This window comes from Brassica napus, chromosome C2 (genome assembly GCF_020379485.1).
Source record: "Brassica napus cultivar Da-Ae chromosome C2, Da-Ae, whole genome shotgun sequence".
NCBI lineage: Eukaryota > Viridiplantae > Streptophyta > Magnoliopsida > Brassicales > Brassicaceae > Brassica > Brassica napus.
Window position 1 is genome coordinate 27,612,400 of NC_063445.1, and position 16,999 is coordinate 27,629,398.

Consider the following 16,999-nt stretch of genomic DNA (forward strand, 5'->3'; position numbering starts at 1 on the left):
GAATTTTCTATCCGAAAATTGAGAACATTCAGTCCAATCTTGCACACAACTACATAGCAAAATAGTAATACACTACCATCATTCCAACTCCACAAACAACCATCTTCTTCAAGTTCTTCACATCTTTCTCATACCCATCAACCAACTCTTTCATCTCTTTCATCTCTTTCCCAAATCCAGCTAGAGCATCACCCAAATCTTCAATTTTTTGTCATAGCTTCTTGTTACATCTTCACATCTCTGAGACTGAAGCTCCAAATGGCTCTTCATATCTTCAATTTCTTCTACAGCAGATTCATCAGTCCATTTAAACAAATGATTCTTATCCTACACAAGAAAATCGTTCACTATAGTTAAACCAAACAAAGTCAATTCGCTTTGTCTTAGAAAAGACACAAGAAACTCAAACAAAGTCTAATTTTGTACCTCTTCACTCCCATTAGGACAACCATGGAAAAGTCTTCCTGGGTTTTTGATGGTCTTAGAAGTGAAAATCTTAGCAGCTTCTCCACACTTCTTACAAAAACTCGGAAACCCTCTTTCTTTTTCAACTCTACGGCGACTCAGATTCGCACTCATTGCTGCTTAGATATAACTCAATTAAACATCCACACAAAACTTGATTCAAGACAAAATTGATTGTGTTTACCTGTACCATACGAAGAATTAAGGTTAGATGAGCTAGACATTAGCGATTCTCTTCTCTCAATCTCGTCTTTCTCAATCTCGTCTTTCTCAAAGTTTGATGCTTCCCTTCTGTCGCGACTTCAACGAAGAAAAGGGTTTTAGTTTCTGAAAACACAAAACGGCGTCGTTTTCAATACCCCAAAACGCCGTCGTTTTCTTTTAACATTCGAGTCTTAATCCACGTAATCACCCTCTTGATCCACGTAATAACCCGTTATGTCCACATAAGACACCGTTATAATTTGACTAACGGCAACACAATAAAAGTATGAATTGGCCTAAAAGTGTAAGTTGATGTATGAAATTTAAATTTAAATTTAGTTAATGTATGTTTTAGCACAGGTGTTGAGTGCATGTACTGATCGGGACCGGGACCCCCTGTTGATGTATGAATTGGCCGTTTTCCCACCATGACTCCACTGTTATCTAAATCGCTTTCCTTCCATCCACCCGTTGGAACACAAACCTTAATCCTAGAGGAACCCTAATAGAAATGTAACCAGTGCTAGTTAGTACAAGTCAAGTCAACACACAAGACAAGTGATACGAAGGCTTATATTTCAGAGAAGTAAATGGGTAAATGGGCCAGCCAACCAGAATAATATGGGCTGGGTTAAGTGTCTTTTAACCTAAGATAGTCATTAGTATATAAGCTGTGCTGAGAGTTAGAGAGATCTTTTATCGAGAGTTTGATCATCATGTTCATGGAGAGGTTGAGAGACTCCTGTTAAATCTCTCTAAACTTGTAATTGCTTTATCATTTCAATATCAAAACATCATCAGTTTATCACTCTCGTTTTCTATTCTCTGTGTTACAAGTTCGGATAAGTAAACCGTATCAACAAGGTCCCAAGTTAGAAAAAAAAAACATTACCTCAATAACACTAGCTGACTCGTCAACCTTTCGTCTCTTTGGCTTTGATGAAGAGTGTTTGAACCGAAAACGGTGTGTTTGTCAGATTCATACAATGAAGAATTTAAGAAATATATTTCTTAGATTCTTGAGGCTTAAGAGAAATCAACATAGAAATCAAATGAAAAATGAACATCAAAAAGAGTTTATTGATCAAAGATTGTATTAAATGTATGATTACAAGTGTAAAGTAAATCTAAGAATTCATAAACTCTTTATAAGAAGTGTTCTAGGTATCAAATAGAGAAGAGAAGATCCTTTCTCATAAGGAGGTACCTCTTTATTTATAGAAAGATGAAGCCTAGGGCTTTCTAACAATATATACATAATTCATTGTCTAATGGGCCTTGAGGGAGGATGTAAATCCACCCCCAACAGTGAGTCCCCCCAAGTTCGTTGAGAGAGATGGAATCGATCTCTGCGAAGTTTACGAATAGGGTTTATTAGACAATGAACTAGACACATTCATGCCTATGACGGTTTAGGCGAGTTTATTTCGAACTTGTGCCTAGTAAGAAGCGAGTTTGCTTTAAACTCGTGCTTAGCGAAAGACGAGTTTACTTTACTCATGCTAAGACAGAAGCGAGTTTACTGAGAGCTCGTGCCTAGTAGAAGAAGAGCTTCTGTAAACTCATGTCTAGTCAAAGACGAGTTTTTTTAAACTCGTGTCTAACAATAAACGAGTCGACCGCAAACTCGTGCCTAATAAAAAGCAAGTTCAATTTAAACTCGTGCCTAAAATGTTGATCAGAAAAGAACACGTTTTTTTTGGTTTTTTGGTTGGTAAGTTTGGTTGTTACACCAAATCACCACCAACTCACAAATCCCCCTCCTATAAATACATGCATGAAGGAGAAGGGGAAATTCATCCCAAACAAGAAAAACAAAGTAAGAGAGAACAAGAGAAGAGAAGAAGAGAGTGCAAGAGAGAAAAAAAAAAATATTTCTTGTGAGAAAATCTTTCTCTTTAAGAAATTACGAATAATTTCTTGAGTGTATTTGGGATCGGGTGTGAGTTGAGAGTTTGTAAAATTTCCCGGGTTGATAATAAAAGATCTGTAGCAGGTCCGGAGATGTAGGCAACATTGGCCGAACTCCGTTAACAATTTTGTGTGTGTTTTCCCGCTCCCATAAATTCTGGTTTTCCGCAAAATTTGACCGCGTATTTCCTAACAACTGGTATCAGAGCCTGAGTTACGGTGATCGGTCAAATATTTTGCGGGGTTACTATTCTCGTGAACAGTACTTCGTGAATAGTGAATTTTGTCGGTAACATCGGTTTGTCGACGAAGGTGTTCTAATACACGGTGGTTCCAGAAACGATGGGAGGCGAAGACGGTTTGGCGCACAGTATCGGGAAATTTGACGGTACAGATTATGCATTTTGGAGAATGCAAATTGAAGATTATCTGTACGGAAAGAAGCTTCATCAACCGCTGAGCAAGAAGCCTGAGAAGATGGATCAGGATGAGTGGGAGCTCCTTGACAGACAAGTTCTGGGTGTTATAAGGTTAACACTGTCGAAAAACGTTGCTCACAACGTTGCGAAGGAGAAGACCACGGAAGGGCTCATGAAAGTTCTCTCTGATATGTATGAGAAACCTTCGGCAAACAATAAGGTATTTCTCATGAAGAAACTCTTTCATTTGAAGATGGAAGAAGGTGGCCTGGTTGCCGCACATGTGAACGAGTTCAACACGATTGTCAACCAACTGTCATCGGTTGAAATCGAGTTTGATGATGAAGTGCGAGCACTGATTTTGTTGGCATCTCTGCCAAATAGTTGGGAGCCGATGAGGGCAGCGGTTAGTAATTCTGTGGGTACTCAAAAGCTCAAATTCAATGATGTTAGAGATCGTATCCTTGGTGAGGAAGTTCGAAGGATAGACTCTGGGGAGGCATCAACGAGCTCTGCTTTCAACGTGGAAAACAGAGGGAGAAACCCAGATAGAAATAACCGGAGTAATGGCAGATCGAAGTCAAGGAATGGATGGGGCCAGTCCAAATCCAGACAGCCTGCAGAGTGCTGGAATTGTGGAAAGACAGGTCACATTAAGAAGAATTGCCGAGCACCACCGAAGAAGGAAGACAACACTAGAGGCGGAGCCAATGTAGTGACACGTGAAATCGCTGATGCATTGGTAGTGTCTGTTGATTCCCCGAGGAAAATTGAAGCTCGTGATGCAACTGCAAATACCACCAAAGCGTCAATCTCCTATGTCGATAGCCCAGTCGATTCATGGGTGCTTGACTCAGGAGCGTCGTTCCACACCACACCGCACCATAACATCATGGAAAATTATGTTGCGGGAAATTACGGAAATGTATATCTTGCTGATGGATTACCTTTGGACATAGTTGGTATTGGAGATATCAACATGAAGATGTCAGACGGACATGTGTGGAAGATTACGAAGGTCAGACATGTGCCAAAGTTGATGCGAAATCTGATCTCAGTAGGTCAACTTGATGATACGGGGCACGATGTTAATTTTGGTGGTGGAGCCTGGAGAGTCAAGAAAGGTTCCATGGTGGTGGCTAGAGGTCATAAAAGAGGCACTCTTTATATGACGACGAGTTATCAAGACACTGTTGCTGTTGTCGAGAATGCCAAACAGACCAAGTTGTGGCATTGTAGGTTGGGACACATGAGTGAGAAAGGGATGAAACTCATGGTGGAAAATGGCGCTCTTCCGGATCTGAAGACGGTGGATCATCAGATGTGTGAAAGCTGCATCCTTGGGAAACAGAAACGAGTTAGTTTCTCTAAAGGAGGAAGAGAGCCAAAATCTGAGAAGTTAGAGCTGGTGCACACTGACGTGTGGGGACCCGCTCCTGTTGCATCGCTGGGAGGTTCATACTACTATGTGACCTTTATTGATGACTCCACAAGAAAAGTGTGGGTTTACTTCATGAAGAACAAGCATGAAGTGTTTTCGGTTTTCAAAATTTGGAAAGCCATGGTTGAGATTGAGACGAATCTCAAGTTGAAGTGTCTAAGGTCTGATAATGGTGGTGAGTACATCAGCGGCGAGTTCAAGAGATATTGCGCTGATAATGGGATCAAGATGGAGAAGACTATTCCTGGAACGCCTCAAATGAATGGAATAGCGGAAAGGATGAACCGAACCTTGAATGAGCGTGCAAGGAGCATGAGATTGCACTGTGGATTGCCAAAGACGTTTTGGGCAGATGCAATCAATACCGCAGCCTTCTTAATAAACAGAGGACCGTCTGTACCGTTGGCATTTAAGATCCCTGAAGAAGTTTGGAGCGGAAAGAGAGTAAATCTTTCTTATCTAAAGGTGTTTGGATGCTTAGCTTATGTTCATATTGATGATGCTGCAAGAAGTAAACTTGACTCGAAGTCTAAGAAGTGTTACTTCATCGGTTATGGTAACGCGGAGTTTGGTTACCGGTTTTGGGATGATGAAAATCGGAAGATCATCCGCAGCAAGAATGTTGTGTTCAACGAAGAAGCGTTGTACAAGGATAAGCTAAGAGAAGGCTCGGAGAAGAAAGAGCCTGGAGCTGTTGACTTAGAAGATATCCTGACACCGGAGTTGCCACAGGATACCGCAACAGCAGAAGAAGAAATCTCTCAAGACGAGAGTGGTGAGGCTGAAGAAAGTGATGATTCTGAAGTGGTCCCATATACACCAGTCACGGAGTTACGACGGTCAAGCAGAATCATCAGAAAGCCAGTAAGATTCTCTCCATCGCTCAACTACATTCTGCTCACAGACAGAGGCGAGCCTGAATGTTATGAGGAAGCTATGCAAGTTGATGAGTCGATCAAGTGGGAGCTTGCAATGAACGACGAGATGGACTCGTTGTTATCCAATCACACGTGGGAGTTAGCAGATTTGCCTAAGGAGAAAAAGGCATTGCATAACAAGTGGGTCTACCGAATAAAAGAAGAACCTGATGGGAGTAAGCGCTATAAAGCGAGGCTTGTTGTGAAGGGATTCCAACAAAAAGAAGGCGTTGACTACACCGAAATCTTCTCTCCTGTAGTCAAGATGGTGACCATTAGAACGGTTCTTGGGCTGGTAGCACAAGAAGATCTGCATCTTCAACAGATGGATGTGAAGACGGCATTTCTTCACGGTGATTTGGATGAGGAAATTTATATGAAGCAACCCGAAGGCTTTGAGATCAAAGGGAAGGAAAGCCTTGTTTGCAAGCTGAAAAGGAGTTTGTACGGCTTAAAACAAGCTCCAAGACAGTGGTATAAACGGTTCGACAACTTTATTAAAGGCGTTGGTTTCTTGAGGTGTGAAGCTGACCACTGTTGTTACTTCAAGACGCTTGAAGAGTCCTACTTGATATTGCTCCTATATGTCGATGACATGCTGATAGTAGGAGCAGACTTGCACGAGATCAATAGCTTGAAGACGAAACTCTCAGAAGAGTTTGCGATGAAAGACCTTGGAGAAGCAAGACAGATTCTAGGGATGAGAATCAGTAGAAGCAAGGAAGGTCTTAAGCTATCACAAGAGGAGTATGTGAAGAAAGTCCTCAAGAGGTTTAACATGGATGACGCGAAGCCAGTTAGTACTCCCCTGGCAAGTCACTTTCGGTTATCCAGAGAACAGTCTCCAAAGACGGAAGACGAGATGGCATGTATGGATAAAGTTCCATATGCTTCTGCTATAGGAAGCCTGATGTACGCGATGATATGTACAAGGCCAGACATTGCACATGCAGTGGGAGTCGTTAGCAGATTTATGAGCAATCCAGGGAAGGAACATTGGGAAGCCGTTAAGTGGATTTTCAGATATCTAAAAGGAAATCCAAGTTTATCGCTACGTTTCACGAAGTCTAAGACGGGATTGCAGGGATATGTTGATGCTGACAATGGAGGTGACATTGACAGCACGAAGAGCACAACCGGGTATGTCTACACCTTTGGCGGTACTGCAATTTGTTGGGTTTCAAAGTTGCAGAAAATTGTATCTCTATCAAGCTGTGAAGCTGAGTATGTTGCGGTAACGGAGGCAACAAAAGAGATGATATGGCTACAGTCTTTTCTAGAGGAGCTAGGCCATGGCCAAGAGAAAAGTGTGTTGTACTGTGATAGTAAGAGTGCCATCGACTTGGCAAAGAATCCAGTTTACCATGCTCGGACGAAGCACATACATCGTCGATATCATTTCATCAGATCAGCGTTGGAAGATGAAATGTTGGTGCTTGAGAAGATCCCAGGAAGCAAGAATCCGGCAGACATGCTAACGAAGGTCGTGCCGTATGATAAGCTGAGGTTGTGTGTAACCTCAGTTGGCTTGTCAGAGTAACAAGCTGAGAAGACCTGCTACATCGATCAAAGTGTGAAGACAGATTGAAATCAGTATTCAAGTGGGAGATTGTTGATCAGAAAAGAACACGTTTTTTTGGTTTTTTGGTTGGTAAGTTTGGTTGTTACACCAAATCACCACCAACTCACAAATCCCCCTTCTATAAATACATGCATGAAGGAGAAGGGGAAATTCATCCCAAACAAGAAAAACAAAGTAAGAGAGAACAAGAGAAGAGAAGAAGAGAGTGCAAGAGAGAAAAAAAAAAAATCTTTCTTGTGAGAAAATCTTTCTCTTTAAGAAATTACGAATAATTTCTTGAGTGTATTTGGGATCGGGTGTGAGTTGAGAGTTTGTAAAATTTCCCGGGTTGATAATAAAAGATCTGTAGCAGGTCCGGAGACGTAGGCAACATTGGCCGAACTCCGTTAACAATTTTGTGTGTGTTTTCCCGCTCCCATAAATTCTGGTTTTCCGCAAAATTTGACCGCGTATTTCCTAACATAAAATACATGTTTACCAAACTATTGCCGACCCGAAGTCTCGTGTTGAGGTCGTGTTTGCCGAGCAAGTTGTTGGCGTGTATGCTTGTCAGGCTATATGATAACGTTGATGAACGCGCAGTTTGCTGTCAAGAGAAACGCGTCGTGTCCGAGAACACAGTCACCGGCAAGAGCAGCGTCTCGTCGAGCATAGTCTCGTCGAGCATAGTCTCTGGCAAGAGTGGCGGTTAACACGAGCAGCAATACTGTCTTTCAAAAACACTGGTGATCAGATCAAGATAAGCCATAAGAAAAGAAATTATCAATTTTGTGTAATTGATAATTAAGTGACCGAACTTGTTTTACATAGTGTTCACGAGTTGCACATGATAGCAATAATAGATTAATTATTAAGCAATATGCAAAGGTTATAAGTAATAAATCAATCAACGCTAGTTATCTCATAAAGGTTATAGAATGCTTATCTTCGAGGAGGAGAAGAGACAAACGTCTGCTGAGATCGAACTGTTATTGAGATGATCTCATGATGAGCTCGTTGCCACTGATGGAGCGTGAAAGACTGAGCTTTCTTGTGGACAAGCCTAACATGGCGGTACTTCAGAGAAGCTCGTACCGGTTGCGGCAGGCTTGTCTTGGCGAAACGTGGAGAACAAGGTGAGGTCATGTCGGCCTCAAGACGTATCGTGCTGAGATCGTTACGTCATCTTCCGTGCTTGTCTTCTCCAATTGAAACAGATATCTGGGCTTCTCTTCCTCCTTCTCCTCTGTCATGTACCCTCTGATAAGCAAGTTTCAGCGAGTTGCAGAAATGGCAGAACAAACGACGAGGTGATGAGGCGATTGATTCAAGATCCCTCTTTTCTTGTGCTCTCTTTCTGTTAGGAGTCTTTGCAAACAAAAGGATGAGAGGACGAGCTCTTGTGACGAGATGGTTCTTGCCTGGATCAAGTCTTGAGCATTGATGAGAAGGAGCCGCATAGACTGACCTGCGGAGATCATTTCAAAACCAGATGGTGATTGTCGACAAGACAAACCACAAGTTTAGCTCAAGATCTCTCTTTGTTTCTCTTCTCCCTTTATCTTGTGTCCTTAAGATGCAGAGATGGCTTGTGATGACAGCGAAGAGATTGCTTCACCGGAATCCTCCACAAAAGCTAAACCAAGAACACGTCTTCCTTCATCAAAGGATCTTCCATTACTGGGCATGAGCTTCCTCTAACACAATTAATCCATCAATCATCAGCTTACCAAACTCCTAAGCTCCCTCGTCAAGTTAAAGAGACACAACGTCTCATCTATCCTAGCAAAAAGATAGAAACTTTCAGAGGTTGGAAACGATCACTACACGTTCAATGCCTTGATCAAGTGTTTCTGTAGCTCCTCTCAAATCTCTCTCTCGCTCCTCTCAAATCTCTCTCTCGCTCTGTCTCTTCTTTGGAAGATGCTGAAGCTGTTTCCTTTGTGGAGAAAATGGTGGAGTTAGGGTACGAGCTCGTCGTCTTGTGGATCCTCTTCGCACACGATCTTCTTAGTTACGCAAAGAACTGTGGCGATGCTGAACTAGTGTTTGACGAGATCAGAACTGCATTCGTGATGTTAAGCTCGGGATCCTTAGTGCTGATGGACAAGATCAGAGTACGAAAAGCCGAGAAGCCGAGATGCGGAGATGCCGACCACTCCAGAGTAAATTTAACTAGTAAAGCTTGATCCTTTACTAGTTTTCGTCACCCATGAAGACGAGATACCGAGATCGAATCACAATGACAAGCTCTCACCGAGATAAAGTCACGAGCTTTTCCAAAATCAAACTCTTGTCGAAGATTGCCTTCTTCGTTAGGGGAGCTAAACGGCATCGAATCACCTGGACACAGACCTTAAGCGACTCTCAGCCCAACGGTGATGGAGTCAGAGCCCAACGGTGACGGAGTCAGAGCCCATCTCGGGAGGTTGAGGCTTTTCTAGAGAGACTCGCCGCAATGTCACCAAGCCTGGAGAGCTTGAGGTAAAACATCCCGTTCCTCTCGATGCACTGACCAGTCTCATGAGCTGTTTCGAGAATGGGAGACGAAAGAGTCGATCTTGATTTTTTTTTTTTACCCTAGATCTAGGGTTTTTCCAAGTTTGATATCCTATGAAAATTGTTCTCTCTGGCCCCCTCCTTCTAGCGCCAACTGTTTGAACCGAAAACGGTGTGTTTGTCAGATTCATACAATGAAGAATTTAAGAAATAGATTTCTTAGATTCTTGAGGCTTAAGAGAAATCAACATAGAAATCAAATGAAAAATGAACATCAAAAAGAGTTTATTGATCAAAGATTGTATTACATGTATGATTACAAGTGTAAAGTAAATCTAAGAATTCATAAACTCTTTATAAGAAGTGTTCTAGGTATCAAATAGAGAAGAGAAGATCCTTTCTCATAGGGAGGTAGCTCTTTATTTATAGAAAGATGAAGCCTAGAGCTTTCTAACAATATAGACATAATTCATTGTCTAATGGGCCTTGAGGGAAGATGTAAATCCACCCCCAACAAAGAGGTCTCAAGATCATAATGATCGTAAGGACAATCATACAGATGTACTAGATGATCTCAGAAAAGTATTCATCCTCCATCTGAGCAAAGCAGTCAACACCCTCCACAAAACCATACAAATCATCCAAAGTCTTTTGCTCCTCCTCCCATTGAAGACACTGGAAATATCTCTCAATAACTGTCTCTGTATCAGCATCTGAATCCTTTAATACTTTGGAATATGCATCAACAGCCATCTCATAAAGATGGAACCTTCCATCACTTGGTTCCATAAACTTCAAAACTGCTCTCGTATCCACTTTCTTCGTCAGTTCCCGACAAAATGCGCACCCCATACCGTGCCACAAACATAGCCGTCAGCTTAATGATACCAATCTCATGGTATGGTGAGGCAAATTCATCATAGTTAGACGGAAACGACAAAGGAGTTCTTAGAGCAAGACCACCACCAGTAGTATCCATTTCCATTGTTACCCGGTTCATCATCACTGAACGGCGTTCAGGTCAAGCCACGATAGCAGAGTAGCCAGCGACATCCATGAATGCAAAATAATCAACACCACTAAAAAAAAACAGACAATTCCATGACAGCCACTCCATTTTTCAGCTTATTCAATTGAAGACAGCAGAAGAAAATTAAAGCTCAAGAGCCTTGGCCATATGATCACCGCTTTTCTCCAACGGCTTCAATATCCTCCAATACTCCTCACTCAATAAACGCCAAAAAAGAGCTCGTTCCTGCTATGAGTTAGCTTCAGAAACTCAAACTCCGACGTAGTAGGCGCTGCTATCTTCATCAAAGACGACATCCCATACCTTGTTACAAACTGCGCTGTGAGCTTGATAAACACCAAGCTCATCGGGTCTAATCTCTGGAGGAAAGTTGTATTCAAGGCGGCTACACTGGGACCTTGAGCTATGAGGGGAGTCACTGATCTTAGGTCCCAAGGGAAGCATAACAAGTATACCTAGTGTTGGCTGGTGGTTCTTTATCATAACTGAAAGGCGTTGATGTTTGTGCAGGATTCGGTTGATTAGAATAATGAACGTAGGAATGGGGTGACTAAAGACGCTTTTATTAGAATCAAACAAGAGGTTACAAGATTGACGGGAAATAAGGAGACAAGATCAAAGGTTTAAGCAACAGGATCAAAGAGATGATTGGGAAACCCTAGATCTAGCCGCCTCTGTGTGTGTTGTCCAAAAAGTCCTCCTTTTCGTTGTCTCCTCATCCCCTCTTATAGTGTATCCGTCCGTGATGCCCTAATAGTGTCGTCCTTTGGGCCCTGTCGTTAAAGGCCGAGTATGCGGGCCTTGGTACTGTTCTCTATAAGCCGAGCGTATTTAGTCGGCTTAGCTGATCGGCTAAAAGTACTCTGGGATCGAGCCGACACCTTTAGCCGCTTAAGCCGACTAAACTGGTCAAGCTTTCCGGGCTAGGGCCTGTTATTCGATGGGCCTTGTGGAGGGATGTAATCCATCTCCTACAATAAGTCCCCCCCAGTTCACTTGTGAGCGGCGTAGCGGTCTCAGTGAATTTGTGGGTTAGGTTCGTTCGTATATCAGGTCCTAGCGTGTTTAGTCGCATGCCGCTTTATTGACGTTTCCAGTCGCTTAGAGTAGTACTTCTTCATGATCTGCTTTGCTCGCCGAGGTTCTTGTCACGGAGGCACGTTTTACTCGGTAGGCGAATTACTCCGATATAAGGGCTCAAGCTTATCTCATCGGTTTACGTTAGAGGACCGGTTTAGACCGAAATCGGGGATTAATTTCGGTCTGGCATCTCGATTAGAGATCGGTTTGAACGAGAAACCGAACCGTCGCGAGTAAGCCTTTGGGTATTTAGGCGGCCTTTGAGGCCCATTTAGGTTTCTGTAGACCTAATGATTGCGCTTCGGAGGATGTGTCCTTGTTTTTGCTATAAATAGGCTCCTCCCTTTCGCTTTCGTCATTCTTCTCTGCAAGTTTAGGTATTCTGCTTTCTCTCCCTTCTCTCTACTTTTACTTTCTCCCTCTAGGTACGTTTCTCCTCACACAGGCTTGTCGGTATCGTCTAGCGGTTGTAGTCGTCCCCTAAATCCAGGATCATGCCTCTGAAAGGTCGTTTGTCGCGAGAAGAAAAAGGGAAGGGCGTCGCAGATTCTCCGAGTCCGACCAGAGATGAACGGGTAGCTGACAGCCCGCTGGATGATTTCGACTTGATTCATCGCGACGCTCTTCAGGATTTAGACAATATGACCCTATCTCAACGCCTTTTGGTCGCTGATGCTCATAAGATGATCCGTGACGAACGCGCGGATCGCGTTGAAGTCGGGAGCAGTGACGTGAGCGGTAGCGGCTCTGAAGCGTCTAGCCAAGCCTCAAGATCTTTGAGACGAGCTAGTCGGGAGATTCCTTTCGACCAGATAGACTGCCGACCCACGATCTATCATCCTAGTGGGATCTTCGAAGAACTCGGCCCACTCCCGTCCGAATTGCTTCGTGACCCGCGGACTCAGTCGTGGGGGAATGTCTTCGATTCTTGCTCCTCCCACAAGACGGTGAAGGATTTATTGAGGCGAAGTGGAGGTGCCGGCGTTACATACATCATTCCTTCCAGGGGACAGCGTCCTTGGTCGCCTCCGATTGGCTATCAGTGCGTCTATGAGTCTTATTTTGGAGACCATACGAAGCTCTGGTTTCCAATTCCCCGACTGATCACGTCGTACGCATTTCGTCGGGACATCACCATTTGTCAGTTGCTTAACGGGTCGCTGCGCATCGCGGTTATGCTAATGGTGATGGCAGCGGAGATAGACGTTTCGATGAGTGTGAGAGTATTCGAAGAGTTGACTTTTACGAAGGCGGAGCCACATGGGATATTCTCAGTGAAGATGCGCTCGAGCTACAACGTCTTGTCAGGGCACCCGAACAAGACGAAGGACTGGCAGCGCTCATATTTTTACGTCAAATCTGACGAGCATGCCTTCGTAGAGCCACCTGGGGACGACTACCGCGTTCTGTGGAACAAAACGCTTGGTAGATAGTGTTTGTTGTCATCATGCTTTATTCGAGTATCCTAACGGGGTGTTTCTTGTTGTTGCAGTTCGTCACCCGAATACGATCGCATACCCGGAGAAATTCTTCGAGAGTGCTCAGGCGATCGCGGCTCACAGTCATCTTCGTTGGCCTGATCTTAGTCGAGAGTGGATAAGACGCCAAGAAGCTCGGATTGCTAGAGGTGAGTTCATCGGTCTTTCTCCGAGAAGTTCTATCAACAACTAAGTCTCTCTTCTCTTTTTTTTTTACAGCTGATTGGGAATCGAGGCTTCCTGTTGTGCTCGGACCCCGTAAGTCGCGTCTGTCTCTTTTTACTCGGAAACATCAGAAACTTCTGGACGAAGCTAGGAAGATGGACGGAGTGCCGGATTTGAGTGCACTGTTAAAGGGGAAGCTGCAATTGCTTTCGAAGAAGTCGATTACTGCCGATGTGCAAGGGGCGACCAGTTCTGACGCAGGCCGAGCTTCCAAGGAAGGAGCTCTTGGTTTAGTCGACAAAGACGTTGGGGCGGAGCCTCCTGCCTCAAGTCCTAAAAAGAAGAAGAAGAGCAAGAAAGCCAGGAGGAAAGCAACCGAAGAGCTTCCTCTTGAAGAGATCGCTTCTCTCGACGAAACCTCCGAGGGTTTGGAAGCAAGGAAGGGAGAGAGGAAGGAAGAGACCTTATGAAGGGGCTACTTCCTCCATTGATCGCGGCGAGGCGCCGGCTGTAGGATGAGAAGGCGCTACAAGGGGTTCTGCCGAGTCTGACCGTTCCGAAGCGGCGCCTGAAGATCGTCCCAGAAAGAAGAAGAAGAAGAAGTCCGTTGAGGCAGAGCCGCGTCCTTCTGATGCGGAGACGGGCCTCGTTGAAGTTGTCGCGGGAGAAGACGTTTCTCTTGAAACCCCTCCTGAGGAGAGAGAGGTCTCAGCGCGGGGCAGTGATCCTGTTACGGGTGAGAGATCTATTCCCGATCCGTCTGCGAGGAAAGGGTCTCGTTCAGAGGGTTCTACTGCGAGGAGGAAGAAGATCGAGTTCCCCGATCGGGTCGAGTTTTCCTACAATGAGACAACCCCCTAATCCTTAATCCTCTTAGGTGCGCGGAGCTGACGCGCCAAATTCGTGGTGGGACGAAGGAGATGCCACAGTTGGACGACCTTTACTTTAGGAATGAATACATAGACGCTGCTTCTTCGAGAGCTCGGGTAACTGCGCTACCCTTCATACTTTATCTCATTATTCGATTCGTCGGGTTTACTCGTCTCACGTGGTCTGTGTTTGTCGTTTTTGCAGAGTGACGGGAGTATGAACTTTCTCGTTGAGAAATACGACAGTGCTCTGAAACAGACGATGATCCAGTTGGGATCTTCGGAGAAGCTTGCCCAGACGCGGTTGAAGGTCATCGAGAGAGTAAGGGCGGAGCATAAGAAGGCCAACGAGAAGGCCGCAGAGGAGAAAGAGATTCTTCGAGTAAAGTTCGAAGAACTGGAGGGCAAGCTTAAGTCTTCCAGCGCGGCGAGGAAAGAGCTCGTTCGAGAGAAAAGTCATTTGGAGCAAACGGCTGCGAACCTGGAGAAGGAGAAGACCGAGCTAGTCGAAGAGAGAGATGCCGCGGTAGACAAACTAATCAGAGAGAGGCAACGCTTGAGGGACTCCCGGGGTTTGGAGGTTACTCGTGAGAGGGAAAGAGTCGAGGCTGCTATGGCTGAGAAGGCAAGTCGCCGTTTTGATCGCGTGCGCAACCATTTTACTCGTCTGGAGGCTTTTGAGAAGGCGAAGAACCTGTATGGTCAAGCTTCGGGAACGAAGAAGTGCCTTGAGGTTATAAAGGCGAGTGGGACGGAGATCCCCCAAGAAATGATCGATGTCTTCGCTGAGCAGGAGAAACTTTACGAGGCGGAGGTTATGAAACTCCGAGTAGAGCCGCTGTCCGATAGTGACCTTACTCTTTCTCCGTTGGTCCTTCCTTCTCGTTTTGGCGAGGACAGGTTCAGAACGTCATTCGATCCCTATGGGTCGAACGTAAATTTGTTCGGGCCAGAGACGGCTTCTCGGCTCGTTACCTCGCTCGAATTTGTTGAGGAGCCGTCAGAGGAGCCACTTGTTGATGTCACGTCTGTCCCCACCGAGCATGTCAAGTCCCCGGTGGGAAGCGGTTTTGATGAGCGCCCAGCGAATGAGAATTTGAAGGGGTCTCCTGGAAAGGACGGCCTCGAGATAGGCGACACTCTGGTTCGAGATTGAGAGACCGAGAACGTGGGTGTCGAGGATCCTGTGCTCGTCTCGGATTCTTCCTCCGAAAGACGAGAGGATGGGGAGGAGGATAACGATGGGATCGAGGAGGCGTCGCTGCCACGTCCTGCTGAGGAGGAGGTGATCTACGAAGCTGGGGATACAGATGTTCCTCCACGTCCCGTTGTAGACTCTCTTGCTTCTATTCCTACTCGGGCGGAGGACCCAACTGCTGCCGCTACCAAGGGTCCTGACGATCAAGATTCTGTTCTTTGACGTGTCACTTATGTTCTTATCTGTTGTGGTCTTGATAGACCCTGTTGTTGTATGATTAGACATATATTTTTTTTTTTTGGCAAGTCGCTGTTTTAAGCGATCTTTAAATTTGTGGGTTGTGTTTCTCATCTGTACTTGCAAACTTTGTTAAAGTAAATGTCAGTATCTTTAGTGTCTCGCGATGTGTTCGCTTAGAAACAATAGATTCCCGACCTTTGGCTTTTGCAAATAGATAAGGAAACGAACCGCTAGGGGATTTATTCAGCTCTTGTCACGTTTTGATCGAGACGACGTTTAGGCGCATCGTTCTATATCGAGAACAAGGGACTGGGTCTAAGAGTGGAAGGTTCTTTTGTATGTTTCCTCTATGACAATCGAGTAATTGGGTAGGTAGTCCATTACGCGTTTAGTCGAGGAAAGGTTAAAGATTCACTCCGTTTAGTCGGTCAATGCTCCTTGGGCATAGGTGACTAGCGACTGTTGGGTCCTCAAGCTAAGTGTCTGATCAGGACATAGCCAGGAAATGGAACGATAGTGTCCGCGTGTCTCCTGCTGGAGACACGGGAGCCGTTGGATTTGATAACAGGCATCCACTCAGTAGAAGTTGAGACAAAGAACAAGATTTTGACTTTGATTTTGTTACAGTTGGACCTGTTTAAGGCTGCCTACGTACCTCGGTTGAGGATCAAGCCATTCGTAGTTCGTTTTTCCCGAGTAAAAGTGGCCGTGAGTGGCGCATTTACTCGGTCGATTAGAAGTGACCATGGGGTGCATCTACTTGGTTTTTTTTTTTTTTTGGGATACACCTACGAGTAGAAACGTCTTAGGTGCATCGAGTTCCATGATCGGGGAACTTCTTCACCACGTGAGGTTTGGAGTCGGTATACTCCGGGTTTGACGACTTTGATGATTTTATAAGGTCCCTCCCACCTGGCGCCGAGTTTACCGGCGTTTAGCTCCTTAGTGTTTTCAAACACCTTGCGCATGACGAGGTCACCGAGTTCCAGAGGTCGGGCACGGACCCTTTTGTTGTAGTAACTCTCGATCTGGTGTTGATAGTTCTGGATGCGCAGCAAAGCTTGATCTCGTCGTTCTTCTATCTCATCAAGGGCGTCGAGTAGCATTTCCTTGTTGAGTTCGACGTATTGAGGCATCTTGGAGCGTCGGAGGCTTGAAACGTTGACTTCAGCGGGAGCCATGGCTTCTACACCGTAGGCGAGGGAGAAAGGTGTCGATTTAGTCGATCCTCGCGGCGTTGTGCGATGGCTCCATAGGACACCATCGAGCTCGTCGGCCCAGTGACCCTTTTTCAGATCCAGACGCTTTTTAATGCCATCGATGATGAGTTTATTGGAGGATTCTGCCTGGCCATTACCTTGCGGGTAACGAGGAGTGGAGGGGCTTAATCGAATGTTCCATTTGCCACAGAACTCCTTGAAGTTGCCTGACATGAACTGCGATCCGTTATCGGTAACGATCTCATAAGGTAAACCGTGGCGGCAAATAACATTTTTCCAGACGAAACCGCGGACTTCTTTGT

General features: G+C 45.0%; 1 protein-coding gene across 1 annotated transcript; it reads right to left on the bottom strand.

The window, feature by feature from the left end:
- Positions 1-49: 49 nt before the first annotated feature.
- Positions 50-579, bottom strand: LOC125582305 (uncharacterized protein At1g43920, Chloroplastic-like). The gene is made up of 3 exons (XM_048748927.1): positions 427-579; positions 237-327; positions 50-180 (listed from the first exon to the last, which is right to left on the bottom strand). The coding sequence occupies exons 1-3, from the start codon at positions 577-579 to the stop codon at positions 50-52; spliced, it is 375 nt and encodes a 124-aa protein (XP_048604884.1).
- Between the last annotated feature and the right edge of the window lie 16,420 nt (positions 580-16,999).